We start from the raw sequence: 15,468 nt of genomic DNA on the forward strand, positions 1-15,468 counted from the left end.
ACTATATGGTCCTCAGGCAGCCTCCCGCCCAGGCTGGGAGTAAAGCTTTTGTACATCCCATTCGTTCTGAGTCCACATGGCTACACGCCAGGAAATGTTGAGATTACTTACCTGATAATCTCCTTTTCCTTAGTGTAGACAGATGGACTCAGCATCCCGCCCAGCTGCCTGTGCACATGGGTTTCACCGATTCAAGGTAAGCCATGTCATCTGTTTCCATAAGAGCGCACACTCTACCAGGTGTCAACGCCTTCCGGTTGGGAATGCTGGCGATCTCCAGCTACTATCAATCGGTCGGGGGAATCCTGTTTCATTTTTCACTGAGCGTCAGTACACACATCCATAACAGCTTTTGCAAGGAAGATTACTGAGTTGCTACGCTTCCTGTGGGGGTATATATACCCCGTGCTGACATCAGATCCGTCTCCAACTGCTAGCACGAGCACACTATACCCATTCGTTCTGAGTCCATCTGTCTACACTAAGGGGCGGATTTTAAGAGCTCTGCTCGCGTAAATCCGCCCGGATTTACGCGAGCAGGGCCTTGCGCGCCGGTGCGCCTATTTTACATAGGCCTGCTGGCGCGCGCAGAGCTCCGGGACTCGCGTAAGTCCCGGGGTTTTCTGAGGGGGCGTGTCGGGGCGTGTTGGGGGCGGGGCCGATCAGCGCGGCGTTTTCGGGGCGGGGCCGGTCGGCGCGGCGTTTTCGGGGCGGGCCCGGGGGCGTGGTTTCGGCCAGGGGTGGTCCGGGGCGTGGCCGCGCCCTCCGGAACCGCCCCTGGGTTGCGTCTAGGCGCGCCAGCGGGACGCTGGCGCGCGGGGATTTACTTCTCCCTCCGGGAGGCATAAATCCCTCAACAAAGGTAGGGGGGGGTTTAGACAGGGCCGGGGGGGTGGGTTAGGTAGAGGAAGGGAGGGGAAGGTGAGGGGAGGGCGATAGCGAATTCCCTCCGAGGCCGCTCCGATTTCGGAGCGGCCTCGGAGGGAACGGAGTTAGGCTGCGCGGCTCGGCGTGCGCCGGCTACACGAAATCGGTAGCCTTGCGTGCGCCGATCCAAGAATTTAGCGGATACGCGCGGCTACGCGTACTTTTGTTTGCGCCTGATGCGCCTACAAAAGTACGCGAGGGCGTCCTTTTTAAAAATCTACCCCTAAGGAAAAGGAGATTATCAGGTAAGTAATCTCAACCTTATACAGGTACCTGGCTCTGTGTTCTCCTGTCACTGTGACACAGGGTCTGGTACAGGGACACACACAGTATCTGATCTATAAACATTACATTATACAGGTACCTGGCTCTGTGCTCTCTTGTCACTGTGACACAGGGACTGGTACAGGGACACACACAGTATCTGATCTATAAACATTACATTATACAGGTACCTGGCTCTGTGCTCTCCTGTCACTGTGACACAGGGTCTGGAACAGGGACACACACAGTATCTGATCTATAAACATTACATTATACAGGTACCTGGCTCTGTGCTCTCCTGTCACTGTGACACAGGGTCTGGTACAGGGACACACACAGTATCTGATCTATAAACATTACATTATACAGGTACCTGGCTCTGTGCTCTCCTGTCACTGTGACACAGGGTCTGGTACAGGGACACACACAGTATCTGATCTATAAACATTACATTATACAGGTACCTGGCTCTGTGCTCTCCTGTCACTGTGACACAGGATCTGGTACAGGGACACACACAGTATCTGATCTATAAACATTACATTATACAGGTACCTGGCTCTGTGCTCTCCTGTCACTGTGACACAGGGTCTGGTACAGGGGCACACACAGTATCTGATTTATAAACATTACATTATACAGGTACCTGGCTCTGTGCTCTCCTGTCACTGTGACACAGGGTCTGGTACAGGGGGACACACACAGTATCTGATCTATAAACATTACATTATACAGGTACCTGGCTCTGTGCTCTCCTGTCACTGTGACACAGGGTCTGGTACAGGGACACACAGTATCTGATCTATAAACATTACATTATACAGATACCTGACTCTGTGCTCTCCTGTCACTGTGACACAGTGTCTGGTACAGGGACACACACAGTATCTGATCTATAAACATTACATTATACAGGTACCTGACTCTGTGCTCTCCTGTCACTGTGACACAGGGTCTGGTACAGGGACACACAGTATCTGATCTATAAACATTACATTATACAGGTACCTGGCTCTGTGCTCTCCTGTCACTGTGACACAGTGTCTGGTACAGGGACACACACAGTATCTGATCTATAAACATTACATTATACAGGTACCTGGCTCTGTGCTCTCCTGTCACTGTGACACAGGGTCTGGTACATGGACACTCACAATATCTGATCTATAAACATTACATTATACAGGTACCTGGCTCTGTGCTCTCCTGTCACTGTGACACAGGTTCTGGTACAGGGACACACACAGTATCTGATCTATAAACATTACATTATACAGGTACCTGGCTCTGTGCTCTCCTGTCACTGTGACACAGTGTCTGGTACAGGGACACACACAGTATCTGATCTATAAACATTACATTATACAGGTACCTGGCTCCGTGCTCTCCTGTCACTGTGACACAGGGTCTGGTACATGGACACTCACAATATCTGATCTATAAACATTACATTATACAGGTACCTGGCTCTGTGCTCTCCTGTCACTGTGACACAGTGTCTGGTACAGGGACACACACAGTATCTGATCTATAAACATTACATTATACAGATACCTGGCTCTGTGCTCTCCTGTCACTGTGACACAGGGTCTGGTACATGGACACTCACAATATCTGATCTATAAACATTACATTATACAGGTACCTGGCTCTGTACTCTCCTGTCACTGTGACACAGGTTCTGGTACAGGGACACACACAGTATCTGATCTATAAACATTACATTATACAGGTACCTGGCTCTGTGCTCTCCTGTCACTGTGACACAGGTTCTGGTACAGGGACACACACAGTATCTGATCTATAAACATTACATTATACAGGTACCTGGCTCTGTGCTCTCCTGTCACTGTGACACAGGGTCTGGTACAGGGACACACAGTATCTGATCTATAAACATTACATTATACAGGTACCTGGCTCTGTGCTCTCCTGTCACTGACACAGGGTCTGGTACAGGGACACACACAGTATCTGATCTATAAACATTACATTATACAGATACCTGGCTCTGTACTCTCCTGTCAGTGTGACACAGGTTCTGGTACAGGGACACACACAGTATCTGATCTATAAACATTACATTATACAGGTACCTGGCTCTGTGCTCTCCTGTCACTGTGATACAGGGTCTGGTACAGGGACACACACAGTATCTGATCTATAAACATTACATTATGCAGGTACCTGGCTCTGTGCTCTCCTGTCACTGTGACACAGGGTCTGGTACAGGGACACACAGTATCTGATCTATAAACATTACATTATACAGGTACCTGGCTCTGTGCTCTCCTGTCACTGTGACACAGGGTCTGGTACAGGGACACACACAGTATCTGATCTATAAACATTACATTATACAGGTACCTGGCTCTGTGCTCTCCTGTCACTGTGACACAGGGTCTGGTACAGGGACACACACAGTATCTGATCTATAAACATTACATTATACAGATACCTGGCTCTGTGCTCTCCTGTCACTGTGACACAGGGTCTGGTACATGGACACTCACAATATCTGATCTATAAACATTACATTATACAGGTACCTGGCTCTGTACTCTCCTGTCACTGTGACACAGGTTCTGGTACAGGGACACACACAGTATCTGATCTATAAACATTACATTATACAGGTACCTGGCTCTGTACTCTCCTGTCACTGTGACACAGGGTCTGGTACAGGGACACACAGTATCTGATCTATAAACATTACATTATACAGGTACCTGGCTCCGTGCTCTCCTGTCACTGTGACACAGGGTCTGGTACAGGGGGACACACAGTATCTGATCTATAAACTTTACATTATACAGGTAGCAGTACCTGGGTCTGTACACTCCTTTATGCATTCCTTGGTGCAGCACTTTTGTTTTCCATTACAGTCATAGTCACCCTTGCATTTTGGTTTCTGTGGAGTGTCTTCTTGTTTACACATTGTTGTTGGCACGGGGCAATTTCCAGGTTTAACTGTAACAAAGGAAGTGAGAGATTTAAAAATCTGTTTTTATCTTTGCATTTTGTTGTAAAAAGTCTTTTAAAAACCAGGGGGTGGATATTCAAAGCTGGCCGTTTAAGTAGCTTAGCAGGCTGGAAGTTACCTGGCTAAGTTATAATGTATATTCAGTGGCACAGGGTATGCCGCTGATACACTTGGATATATAAGTCTATCCTGCTTTATGGAGTGTGCACACTTCTACAGACACTTATCTGCTAACTCCAAACTTCTTTATTTACCTGTATATATTATTTGGCTAACTCGCTCCTCCCGTGTTCTGCCTGGTAGACACATACTTTCTGTCTGTGTAACTTTTTGTTACGCTTGGGCTCCGGTCAGGAGTAGTGAACACCACCCAGCAGGGTGGCTCCAGGTGGAGAGAGAGAGGAAGCTAGAAACAGTGTCTGGGTTCAGACTGGGTCAGGGCAGGCGGCAAGTAGCAGTGTCTGGGTTCAGACTGGGTCAGGGCAGGCGGCAATTAGCAGTGTCTAAGTTCAGGCTGGGTCAGGGCAAGCGGCAAGTAGCAGTGTCTAAGTTCAGGCTGAGTTTGGGCACAGTAAGCAGGGCAAGGCAGGTCAGAAGGCCCGTAGGCCACACACACACACACACACAGAAGGCCCGTAGGCCACACAGCATAAGCGGAGCAAGGTAGGTCAGAAGGCCCGTAGGCCACACACACACAGAAGGCCCGTAGGCCACACACCATAAGCGGGGCAAGGCAGGTCAGAAGGCCCGTAGGCCACACACACACAGAAGGCCCGTAGGCCACACACCATAAGCGGGGCAAGGCAGGTCAGAAGGCCCGTAGGCCACACACACACAGAAGGCCCGTAGGCCACACACCATAAGCGGAGCAAGGCAGGTCAGAAGGCCCGTAGGCCACACACACACAGAAGGCCCGTAGGCCACACACCATAAGCGGAGGGAGCAAGGCAGGTCAGAAGGCCCGTAGGCCACACACACACAGAAGGCCCGTAGGCCACACACCATAAGCGGGGCAAGGCAGGTCAGAAGGCCTGTAGGCCACACACACACAGAAGGCCCGTAGGCCACACACCAAAGCGGAGCAAGGCAGGTCAGAAGGCCCGTAGGCCACACACACACAGAAGGCCCATAGGCCACACACCATAAGCGGGGCAAGGCAGGTCAGAAGGCCCGTAGGCCACACACACACAGAAGGCCCGTAGGCCACACACCATAAGCGGAGCAAGGCAGGTCAGAAGGCCCGTAGGCCACACACACACAGAAGGCCCGTAGGCCACACACCATAAGCGGGGCAAGGCAGGTCAGAAGGCCCGTAGGCCACACACACACAGAAGGCCCGTAGGCCACACACCATAAGCGGAGCAAGGCAGGTCAGAAGGCCCGTAGGCCACACACACACAGAAGGCCCGTAGGCCACACACCATAAGCGGAGGGAGCAAGGCAGGTCAGAAGGCCCGTAGGCCACACACACACAGAAGGCCCGTAGGCCACACACCATAAGCGGGGCAAGGCAGGTCAGAAGGCCTGTAGGCCACACACACACAGAAGGCCCGTAGGCCACACACCAAAGCGGAGCAAGGCAGGTCAGAAGGCCCGTAGGCCACACACACACAGAAGGCCCATAGGCCACACACCATAAGCGGGGCAAGGCAGGTCAGAAGGCCCGTAGGCCACACACACACAGAAGGCCCGTAGGCCACACACCATAAGCGGAGCAAGGCAGGTCAGAAGGCCCGTAGGCCACACACACACAGAAGGCCTGTAGGCCACACACCATAAGCGGGGCAAGGCAGGTCAGAAGGCCCGTAGGCCACACACACACAGAAGGCCCATAGGCCACACACCATAAGCGGGGCAAGGCAGGTCAGAAGGCCCGTAGGCCACACACCATAAGCGGGGCAAGGCAGGTCAGAAGGCCCGTAGGCCACACACACACAGAAGGCCCGTAGGCCACACACCATAAGCGGAGCAAGGCAGGTCAGAAGGCCCGTAGGCCACACACACACAGAAGGCCCGTAGGCCACACACCATAAGCGGAGCAAGGCAGGTCAGAAGGCCTGTAGGCCACACACACACAGAAGGCCCGTAGGCCACACACCAAAGCGGAGCAAGGCAGGTCAGAAGGCCCGTAGGCCACACACACACAGAAGGCCCATAGGCCACACACCATAAGCGGGGCAAGGCAGGTCAGAAGGCCCGTAGGCCACACACACACAGAAGGCCCGTAGGCCACACACCATAAGCGGAGCAAGGCAGGTCAGAAGGCCCGTAGGCCACACACACACAGAAGGCCCGTAGGCCACACACCATAAGCGGGGCAAGGCAGGTCAGAAGGCCCGTAGGCCACACACACACAGAAGGCCCATAGGCCACACACCATAAGCGGGGCAAGGCAGGTCAGAAGGCCCGTAGGCCACACACCATAAGCGGGGCAAGGCAGGTCAGAAGGCCCGTAGGCCACACACACACAGAAGGCCCGTAGGCCACACACCATAAGCGGAGCAAGGCAGGTCAGAAGGCCCGTAGGCCACACACACACAGAAGGCCCGTAGGCCACACACCATAAGCGGAGCAAGGCAGGTCAGAAGGCCCGTAGGCCACACACACACAGAAGGCCCGTAGGCCACACACCATAAGCGGGGCAAGGCAGGTCAGAAGGCCTGTAGGCCACACACACACAGAAGGCCCGTAGGCCACACACCAAAGCGGAGCAAGGCAGGTCAGAAGGCCCGTAGGCCACACACACACAGAAGGCCCATAGGCCACACACCATAAGCGGGGCAAGGCAGGTCAGAAGGCCCGTAGGCCACACACACACAGAAGGCCCGTAGGCCACACACCATAAGCGGAGCAAGGCAGGTCAGAAGGCCCGTAGGCCACACACACACAGAAGGCCCGTAGGCCACACACCATAAGCGGGGCAAGGCAGGTCAGAAGGCCCGTAGGCCACACACACACAGAAGGCCCGTAGGCCACACACCATAAGCGGAGCAAGGCAGGTCAGAAGGCCCGTAGGCCACACACACACAGAAGGCCCGTAGGCCACACACCATAAGCGGAGGGAGCAAGGCAGGTCAGAAGGCCCGTAGGCCACACACACACAGAAGGCCCGTAGGCCACACACCATAAGCGGGGCAAGGCAGGTCAGAAGGCCTGTAGGCCACACACACACAGAAGGCCCGTAGGCCACACACCAAAGCGGAGCAAGGCAGGTCAGAAGGCCCGTAGGCCACACACACACAGAAGGCCCATAGGCCACACAGCATAAGCGGGGCAAGGCAGGTCAGAAGGCCTGTAGGCCACACACACACAGAAGGCCCGTAGGCCACACACCATAAGCGGAGCAAGGCAGGTCAGAAGGCCCGTAGGCCACACACACACAGAAGGCCCGTAGGCCACACACCATAAGCGGGGCAAGGCAGGTCAGAAGGACCGTAGGCCACACACACACAGAAGGCCCATAGGCCACACACCATAAGCGGGGCAAGGCAGGTCAGAAGGCCCGTAGGCCACACACCATAAGCGGGGCAAGGCAGGTCAGAAGGCCCGTAGGCCACACACACACAGAAGGCCCGTAGGCCACACACCATAAGCGGAGCAAGGCAGGTCAGAAGGCCCGTAGGCCACACACACACAGAAGGCCCGTAGGCCACACACCATAAGCGGAGCAAGGCAGGTCAGAAGGCCCGTAGGCCACACACACACAGAAGGCCCGTAGGCCACACACCATAAGCGGAGCAAGGCAGGTCAGAAGGCCCATAGGCCACACACACACAGAAGGCCCGTAGGCCACACACCATAAGCGGAGCAAGGCAGGTCAGAAGGCCCGTAGGCCACACACACACAGAAGGCCCGTAGGCCACACACCATAAGCGGAGCAAGGCAGGTCAGAAGGCCCGTAGGCCACACACACACAGAAGGCCCGTAGGCCACACACCATAAGCGGGGCAAGGCAGGTCAGAAGGCCCGTAGGCCACACACACACAGAAGGCCCGTAGGCCACACACCATAAGTGGAGCAAGGCAGGTCAGAAGGCCCGTAGGCCACACACACACAGAAGGCCCGTAGGCCACACACCATAAGCGGGGCAAGGCAGGTCAGAAGGCCCGTAGGCCACACACACACAGAAGGCCCGTAGGCCAGGTATGGAAATCAAGGAAGAAGGCCCAAAGGCCGCGCAAGGCAAGGCAAGGCAAGGAAAGGCCCGAAGGCCGCGCAAGGCAAGGCAAGGAAAGGCCCGAAGGCCGCACAAGGCAAGGAAAGGCCCGAAGGCCGCGCAAGGCAAGGAAAGGCCCGAAGGCCGCGCAAGGCAAGGAAAGGCCCGAAGGCCACGCAAGGCAGGCTAGAGCAGGGAGCCCAGGTGAGCTCGATGCCGAAGCACCGAGGCAACTGTCAGGCAGGGTTATAAGGGCACACCCAGAGCATAGAGTGGACATAGGAGATCGACTGGGCCTGTCAGGAGAGCCAGCACTAGAGGGACCCCTGGTGGTGAGGCGGTTGCACAGCAGCCACAGCCGTAACACTTTTAGCCATTGAGGAGACGTTGGCGCATATTAATTAGCTGCATGAGTGACACTTCTCCAGCTACATAGCGCTGTATGAGTTTTGAATGTTTACCCCTTTATTTTATCCAAAATCAATGAAGATTTCTTGTAAATTTCTCTCTATGGTTCTGTTTATGCTGATGAATATGTTTTAGGTTTCTAATGTATCTCCTAGGTTGTGTAAACAAGTGCAGTAGGGGTGTGCTTTGGGTTTGTTTTTTAATTTAGGAATACTTTATTAATACTCTATGGACTGAATTTAAAAAGCGTTGCTTGTGCTGAAAGGCTCATATATGTCAGCAATGTCTTTTTTAAAAGCTGCAAATTATGAAAATCTATGTACATGCTCAAGCAAAACCAAAAGGGGCAATGCTAGGTTGGGTCATGGCCATTCCAGGGTGGGACCAACAGTTACCTGCATAAATCCATATTTTAAATGTAGACGCTGCAGCACATGGCATGCTGTTAGCTGTAAGAACATAAGAACATGCCATGGTGGGTCAGACCAAGGGTCCATCAAGCCCAGCATCCTGTTTCCAACAGTGGCTAAACCAGGCCATAAGAACCTGGCAATTACCCAAACATTAGACAGATCACAAGCTACTATTACTTATTAATTAATATCATATTATGGATTTTTCCTCTAGGAACTTATGCAAACCTTTTTTAAATCCAGTTACACCAACTGCTGTAACCACATCCTCTGGCAATGAATTCCAGAGCTTAACTATGCGCTGAGTGAAAAAGAATTTTCTTCTATTTGTTTTAAATGAGCTACTTGCTAACTTCATCTGGTCTATCTATTATCTGAGAGACTAAATAACCAATTTACATTAACTTGTTCTAGTCCTTCCATGATTTTGTAGATTTCTATTATATCCCCCTCAGCTGTCTCTTCACCAAGCTGAACAGCCCTAACCTCTTCAGCCTTTCCTCATAGGGGAGTTGCTCCATTCCCCTTATCATTTTGGTTGCCCTTCTCCATCGCAATTATATCTTTTTTGAGATGCAGCGACCAGAATTGTACACAGTATTCAAGGTGCGGTCTCACCATGGAGCGATACAGAGGCATTATGACATTTTCCATTCTATTAACCATTCCCTTCCTAATAATTCCCAACATTCTGTTTGCTTTTTTGACTGCTGCAGCACACTGAGCCAACGATTTCAATGTGTTATCCACTATGACACTATGACGCCTAGATCTCTTTCCTGGGAGGTAAGTCCTAAGATAGAACCTAACATTGTGCAACTACAGCAATGGTTTTTTTTACCTATAATAATTAGGGATGTGCATTCATTTGCAATGAAAAAGGAAATAAAGACAATATTTCCTATTTCTTTGCGCACCTAGGGGCAGGGCCGAGGCAGCGGAGCCCCGACACGAACCATGCTGCGAGGCCTGGGAGCTGGAAGGAGGCGGAGATGTGGGCGCCGAGCGTCTGGGGTGCAGATGACTCGCCGTGGCAGACAGTGAGGAAGGACCGGGACCCATGGAGGGGAGAGAGAGGTGAGCAGGACCGGCAGTGACACACGATTTGAAATTCCAGCACATGAGTGCTCACGCTCCCATAAGTACGTGTACGGGCACTCACGCGCTCATTTTAAAGCTACCAGCCCTGTTAGCCTACAGAAAATATAACAATCCTATGCCTAGGTCTAGAACGGGTAGATGTGAATCGGTTATTTACTCTTTCGGATAGTAGAAGGACTAGGGGACACTCCATGAAGTTAGCATGGGGCACATTTAAAACTAATCGGAGAAAGTTCTTTTTTACTCAACGCACAATTAAACTCTGGAATTTGTTGCCAGAGGATGTGGTTAGTGCAGTTAGTATAGCTGTGTTTAAAAAAGGATTGGATAAGTTCTTGGAGGAGAAGTCCATTACCTTGCTATTAAGTTCACTTAGAGAATAGCCACTGCCATTAGCAATGGTTACATGGAATAGACTTAGTTTTTGGGTACTTGCCAGGTTCTTATGGCCTGGATTGGCCACTGTTGGAAACAGGATGCTGGGCTTGATGGACCCTTGGTCTGACCCAGTATGGTATTTTCTTATGTTCTTATGTTCTTATGTGTGGAATGATGGAACAGGTCTATCATGGGATTTATGAAGGTGAAACTGTAATATTACAGGTAAGTACTTATATATTTCAAGACCTAAATAGGGCTTTTCTAGACACACACACATATATATATATATATATATATATATATATATATTAGGGATGTGCAGACCAAAAGTTTATGTTCATAAGTCGAAAGGGGGGGGGGTCAATTTCGGTCAATATGGACATATGGAGAATTCCATAAGTTGAGTCTATGTCCATACGTGCACCGATTCCCTAAATAAAAATTTAAACCCCTCACCCTCCTTAATCCCCCCCCAAGACTTACCACAACTCCCTGGTGGTCTAGCGGGGAGTCAGGACACCATTTCTGAACTCCTTTGCGAGGAGCACGTGACGTCAGCGTCACGTCGGAGTGACGCGGACGTCACGTGACTCCCCGCGGGTTCGCTCCGGGACCCTCGTTGGACCCAAAAGGAACTTTTGGCCAGCAGGAGGCCCCCCCCCCAAGCTGGCCAAAAGTTCCTTTTGGGTCCAACGAGGGTCCCGGAGCGAACCCGCAGGGAATCACGTGACGCCGCGTCACTCCGACGTGACGCCGACGTCACGTGCTCCTCGCAAAGGAGTTCAGAAATGGCGTCCTGACTCCCCGCTAGACCACCAGGGAGTTTTGGTAAGTCTTGGGGGGGGATTAAGGAGGGTGAGGGGTTTAAATTTGTATTTAGGATCAACAATCGCGATTTCCAACGTATTCAACATAGCTATGATGAATAAGTTGGAAATCCGATCGTTTTCGCCTCATCACTTTTTTAAGTTAAAAAAAAAAAAAAGTTGCGTTTTACCTATAAGTTCAAAACGAATGCACACCCCTAATATATATATATATATAGATATATAGATATATAGATAGATATATAAAGTCCCTAACATCAACTTTTCCAATATGTAAGTAAGGCAGGGAAGTTTCTGGCGAGGATGTCAAGTGCAAATTAGGGGCCAAATATATTGTAACAGCCCGTGACAAACAGCATAATATTGTTAACTCTAATGAGGGACTGTGTGGGATTTTTCTGGATTATTTTCAATGGCTTTATATTCAACAGCTGGGGGATACTGCAGCCAGAGCACAATTAGATAGGTTAAATGCCCTGCTCTGATTGAGGGACGTACAATATGGGATTTTGGGGGCTCTCCTGTATAACGTGCCTGGGGGGGGGGGTGTTATAAGATACTGAGAGACAGTGTGGCCTCCCCTTGCTCTTTATGTACGAACATGTCCTGCAACAGTAACATTTTCCTTATGAAGCTAGCAAGGCATTGATTATGTTAATCCCTAAGAAAGATAAAGATCCTCTTCTAGCAGACTCCTATAGACCAATCTCACTGTTGATTTTAGATATTAAACTATTAGCCAATCAGTTAGCATATATCATCCCTTCCTTGGCTGAGGATCATCAGGAAGGCTTTGTGTGTGGGTGACATCCCATTTTTATTGTATAGAGCGTTTGGCCTCTATAGCATGGAGTACGTCTCTCCTGATTCCTTCATTATTGATTACTTTCGATGCTGGAAAACTCTTTGATCGGGTGGACTGGGATTATCTTTTCTTTGTTCTGGAACTGATTGGGTTACGGGTGGTGCAGGTGCGCTACTCGACATCTAGAGTCCAAATCTTGGTAAATTGGCTCTCTGACGAATGGTACATTTTATCTTCAGAACCGCTATGAAGAGGTATCCAACGTAATGTATGCCTTTCAGTGATTCGGGATCTCGGTAATCCAATGGCGAATCCTGACTGCTCTGGTGGTGGAATTTACTCTCTTTGGTTCCTTTTCTGGTTTCAAATTAAATGTGAGAAAATCTGAGGCAATGGCCTCCTTGGTTCATTATCAAGTGAAAATGGGGCAAGAAGTTTCCTCTTTGGTGGACTGGAGAGTCTTTTTGATATCAACAACCCTTACTAAAACCTATGATCTCAATGTTCTTCCTCTACTAAAATCACTAAAGGACACATCTTTGGAATGGAAGGATTTGCCCCTGTCGGTGATTGGTAGGATGAACTTATTCAGAATGCTTTTATGGCCCCAATGGTTATATATCTTGCAAACTGTTCCACTGGGCACTTCAGAGGAGAGATATAAAGCTAGTTTATAACATGCTTTCTCACTTTGGGGGTCATTTTTCAAAATGCGATAAGGTGTTTTCGCATGTGTTAAGGGCTTATCGCATGCGATAGAAATGTGTTTACCGCATGCGATCGCACCATATCGTATGGTGCGATGCAAATTCCAAAAATAGGAGGAGTTAGGGGTGGATTAGCCTGTCTGCGAAGAGCTATTGCACAGCTGTAATGGCAATTTTAACTACACTTCTTTCAAATGTGTTAGGCTGTGTGATAACTGCCTTGACTGTGCGGTAAGGTTTCATTGCCATTTGTGATGTCTCCCGTCAGCTGAATTGACAGCAAGAGAGAGATGTCAGCTGGAGGGGGGGAGAGGGGGAGAGAGAGAGAGAGAGAGAGAGAGAGAGTGAGCAAGCGAGCGAGCGCACACACCTGGCCATAATATTATGGCCCATAGGCAGGTATTTGTATCCCTATGGTAGGCCCACCTAGTAACTCGAGGTGGGGATTAGGTAAGAGTGTAGGGGGTTAGGGACCACTTTGACATTCTACGTGACACCTACGAACAGAACAGTGGTCTCTTGTGAAGATTTGCTGGCCTTCGGAGTGTGGAAACTCACTCCAAGATGAGATTTGGGCAAGGTTCTCTCAACCTAGCTTGATGTTACCCAGGTAGAGAGTCCCTCAAGCTAGGTTGAGAGAACCTTGCTCAAATCTCATCTTGGAGTGGGTTTCCTCACTCCGAAGGCCAGCAAATCTTCACAAGAGACCACTGTTCTGTTCGTAGGTGTCACGTAGAATGTCAAAGTGGTCCCTAACCCCCTACACTCTTACCTAATCCCCACCTCGAGTTACTAGGTGGGCCTACCATAGGGATACAAATACCTGCCTATGGGCCATAACATTATGGCCAGGTGTGTGTTCTCTCTCTCTCTCTCTCTCTCTCTCTCTCTCTCTCTCTCTCTCTCTCTCTCTCTGGCACTTATCACAGAATCTGAAATGTTATTGCAATTTGTGCTAACTTAGCTCTTCACAATATTAGCATAAAACACACCCCTTTTTGCTATTAAATGCGGTAAGTACCGCATTTTGATAAATCCACCCCTTTGTGTGGTGAGGGAAGAGGGCGCAGAGCTCAATAATAAATTTGGTGGGACTTTGGCAGCAGGGAGGGCTGGGAACTCTGGATCTGGAGAAGAACAACATGGCACGTTAAGGATTGGATATTCAGTGCCTCCTGTTTCAACTCCTTGCATTTGGAAAAGAAATTGATCAAACCTCTGGACCCTTGCTTTGAATTGCATGCTTGCTTGGCTTTTTTGCCTTTGGCTATATGCCACAATTTATCTTCAGTATCTTTACAGAAAGCATGCGCTTATCTTTGCAGGAAACAGTATTTTTACCTATCAGGACAATCTAGACTTTAGAGCAGTTATGCAAGCCTGGACATTTCGTCATTGGGCTGTGCAGGGTGTGAATTCCTTATCTGATGTGGTGGACCCGCAGTTTGCTTTTCTCCCCCATTTTGTTTCTTGTGTACCTCCAGCTGAGACATTATATCTCCTCCTTGGAGAGTTCCAGTCCTAGGGTTACCTCTGAAGAGTGACTCGAGGACTTTTCTCAGGTTAATATTCGTAACAGAGTGGGTATTTCACGTAGCCATAAATCCCTAGGCTTCTTGTAGCTCCCTACAGGTTAAGAGGAAGACAGAGCTATCTGACCTAGCAGAATTGAACTGCAGAAGGAAGCTCTCTTTGGCATTAGCAATGAATTTGAGAGACTGAGATCATACTCAACCTACCCTGGTTTATAAGTGAGGTTCATTCCTGTCATGGCATGTACAACAAAATCAACCTATTTGGAGACATTATCCAGAAAGGTTGGTGGGATGAGAGCCCTGTGGAGATAGAGGTTGACAATGATATTAGAGGGGAAGAACTTTCAACCATTGTAGGTTTTTCTAATTTTCCCAATACCTGCTCCAGGAGACATCTCTCACTGGTTGTATTTCTCAAATTGGTGATTTTCTAAAGCAACTTTTCTAAATTGTCTTCTCAAGATAAACTTTAGTCTAACCATTGTGATTGCCAGCAGAAGTGGGAGAGTTATAACCAACCCCCTGGCCTCTAACTGTCCCATCATCCAGGATAATCAGGTTTTACATATAACAACAGACAAAGAACAAAATGGTCCATTCAGTCTGCCCAGCAAGGTATTTAATGTTGTCAATGCTAGGGGAATGCATTTGTTATTGCCGTATCGGCGATCCGCAACGTATATGTCACTTTTTGTTATATTCGTGGGGAGGCGAAACGCATCGTGACTCCCCACAAATATAACTTATCATCTGTTTAATGCGTTGCGCGGCGCGCGCTTTTCTTCACCGCCATTTGGAATGATTTCACAAAATGTCAGCGCTCAAATCCTGCATTCTGGTATCCGTGCCAACCTGTCCGACCCTTTCCTGTGAGTCACTGTGACTCACAGGTGCCTTGCTATGCACCAATGTAAGGTATGTGGTGACTCACAGGAAAGGGTCGGACAGGTTGGCACGGATA

At 49.7% G+C, this 15,468-nt stretch overlaps 1 protein-coding gene across 1 annotated transcript in view; it reads right to left on the minus strand.

The window, feature by feature from the left end:
• The window catches only part of LOC115079772 (WAP four-disulfide core domain protein 3-like), a 127,343-nt gene that overhangs the window by 13,121 nt on the left and 98,754 nt on the right, over positions 1 to 15,468 (minus strand). Inside the window, exon 6 of the mRNA XM_029583621.1 lies at positions 4,018 to 4,161. Coding sequence (XP_029439481.1) covers positions 4,018 to 4,161 — 144 coding nt within the window. The remainder of the gene's footprint in view (positions 1 to 4,017; positions 4,162 to 15,468) is intronic.

Source organism: Rhinatrema bivittatum, chromosome 1 (genome assembly GCF_901001135.1).
Source record: "Rhinatrema bivittatum chromosome 1, aRhiBiv1.1, whole genome shotgun sequence".
NCBI classification, from domain to species: Eukaryota; Metazoa; Chordata; class Amphibia; order Gymnophiona; family Rhinatrematidae; genus Rhinatrema; species Rhinatrema bivittatum.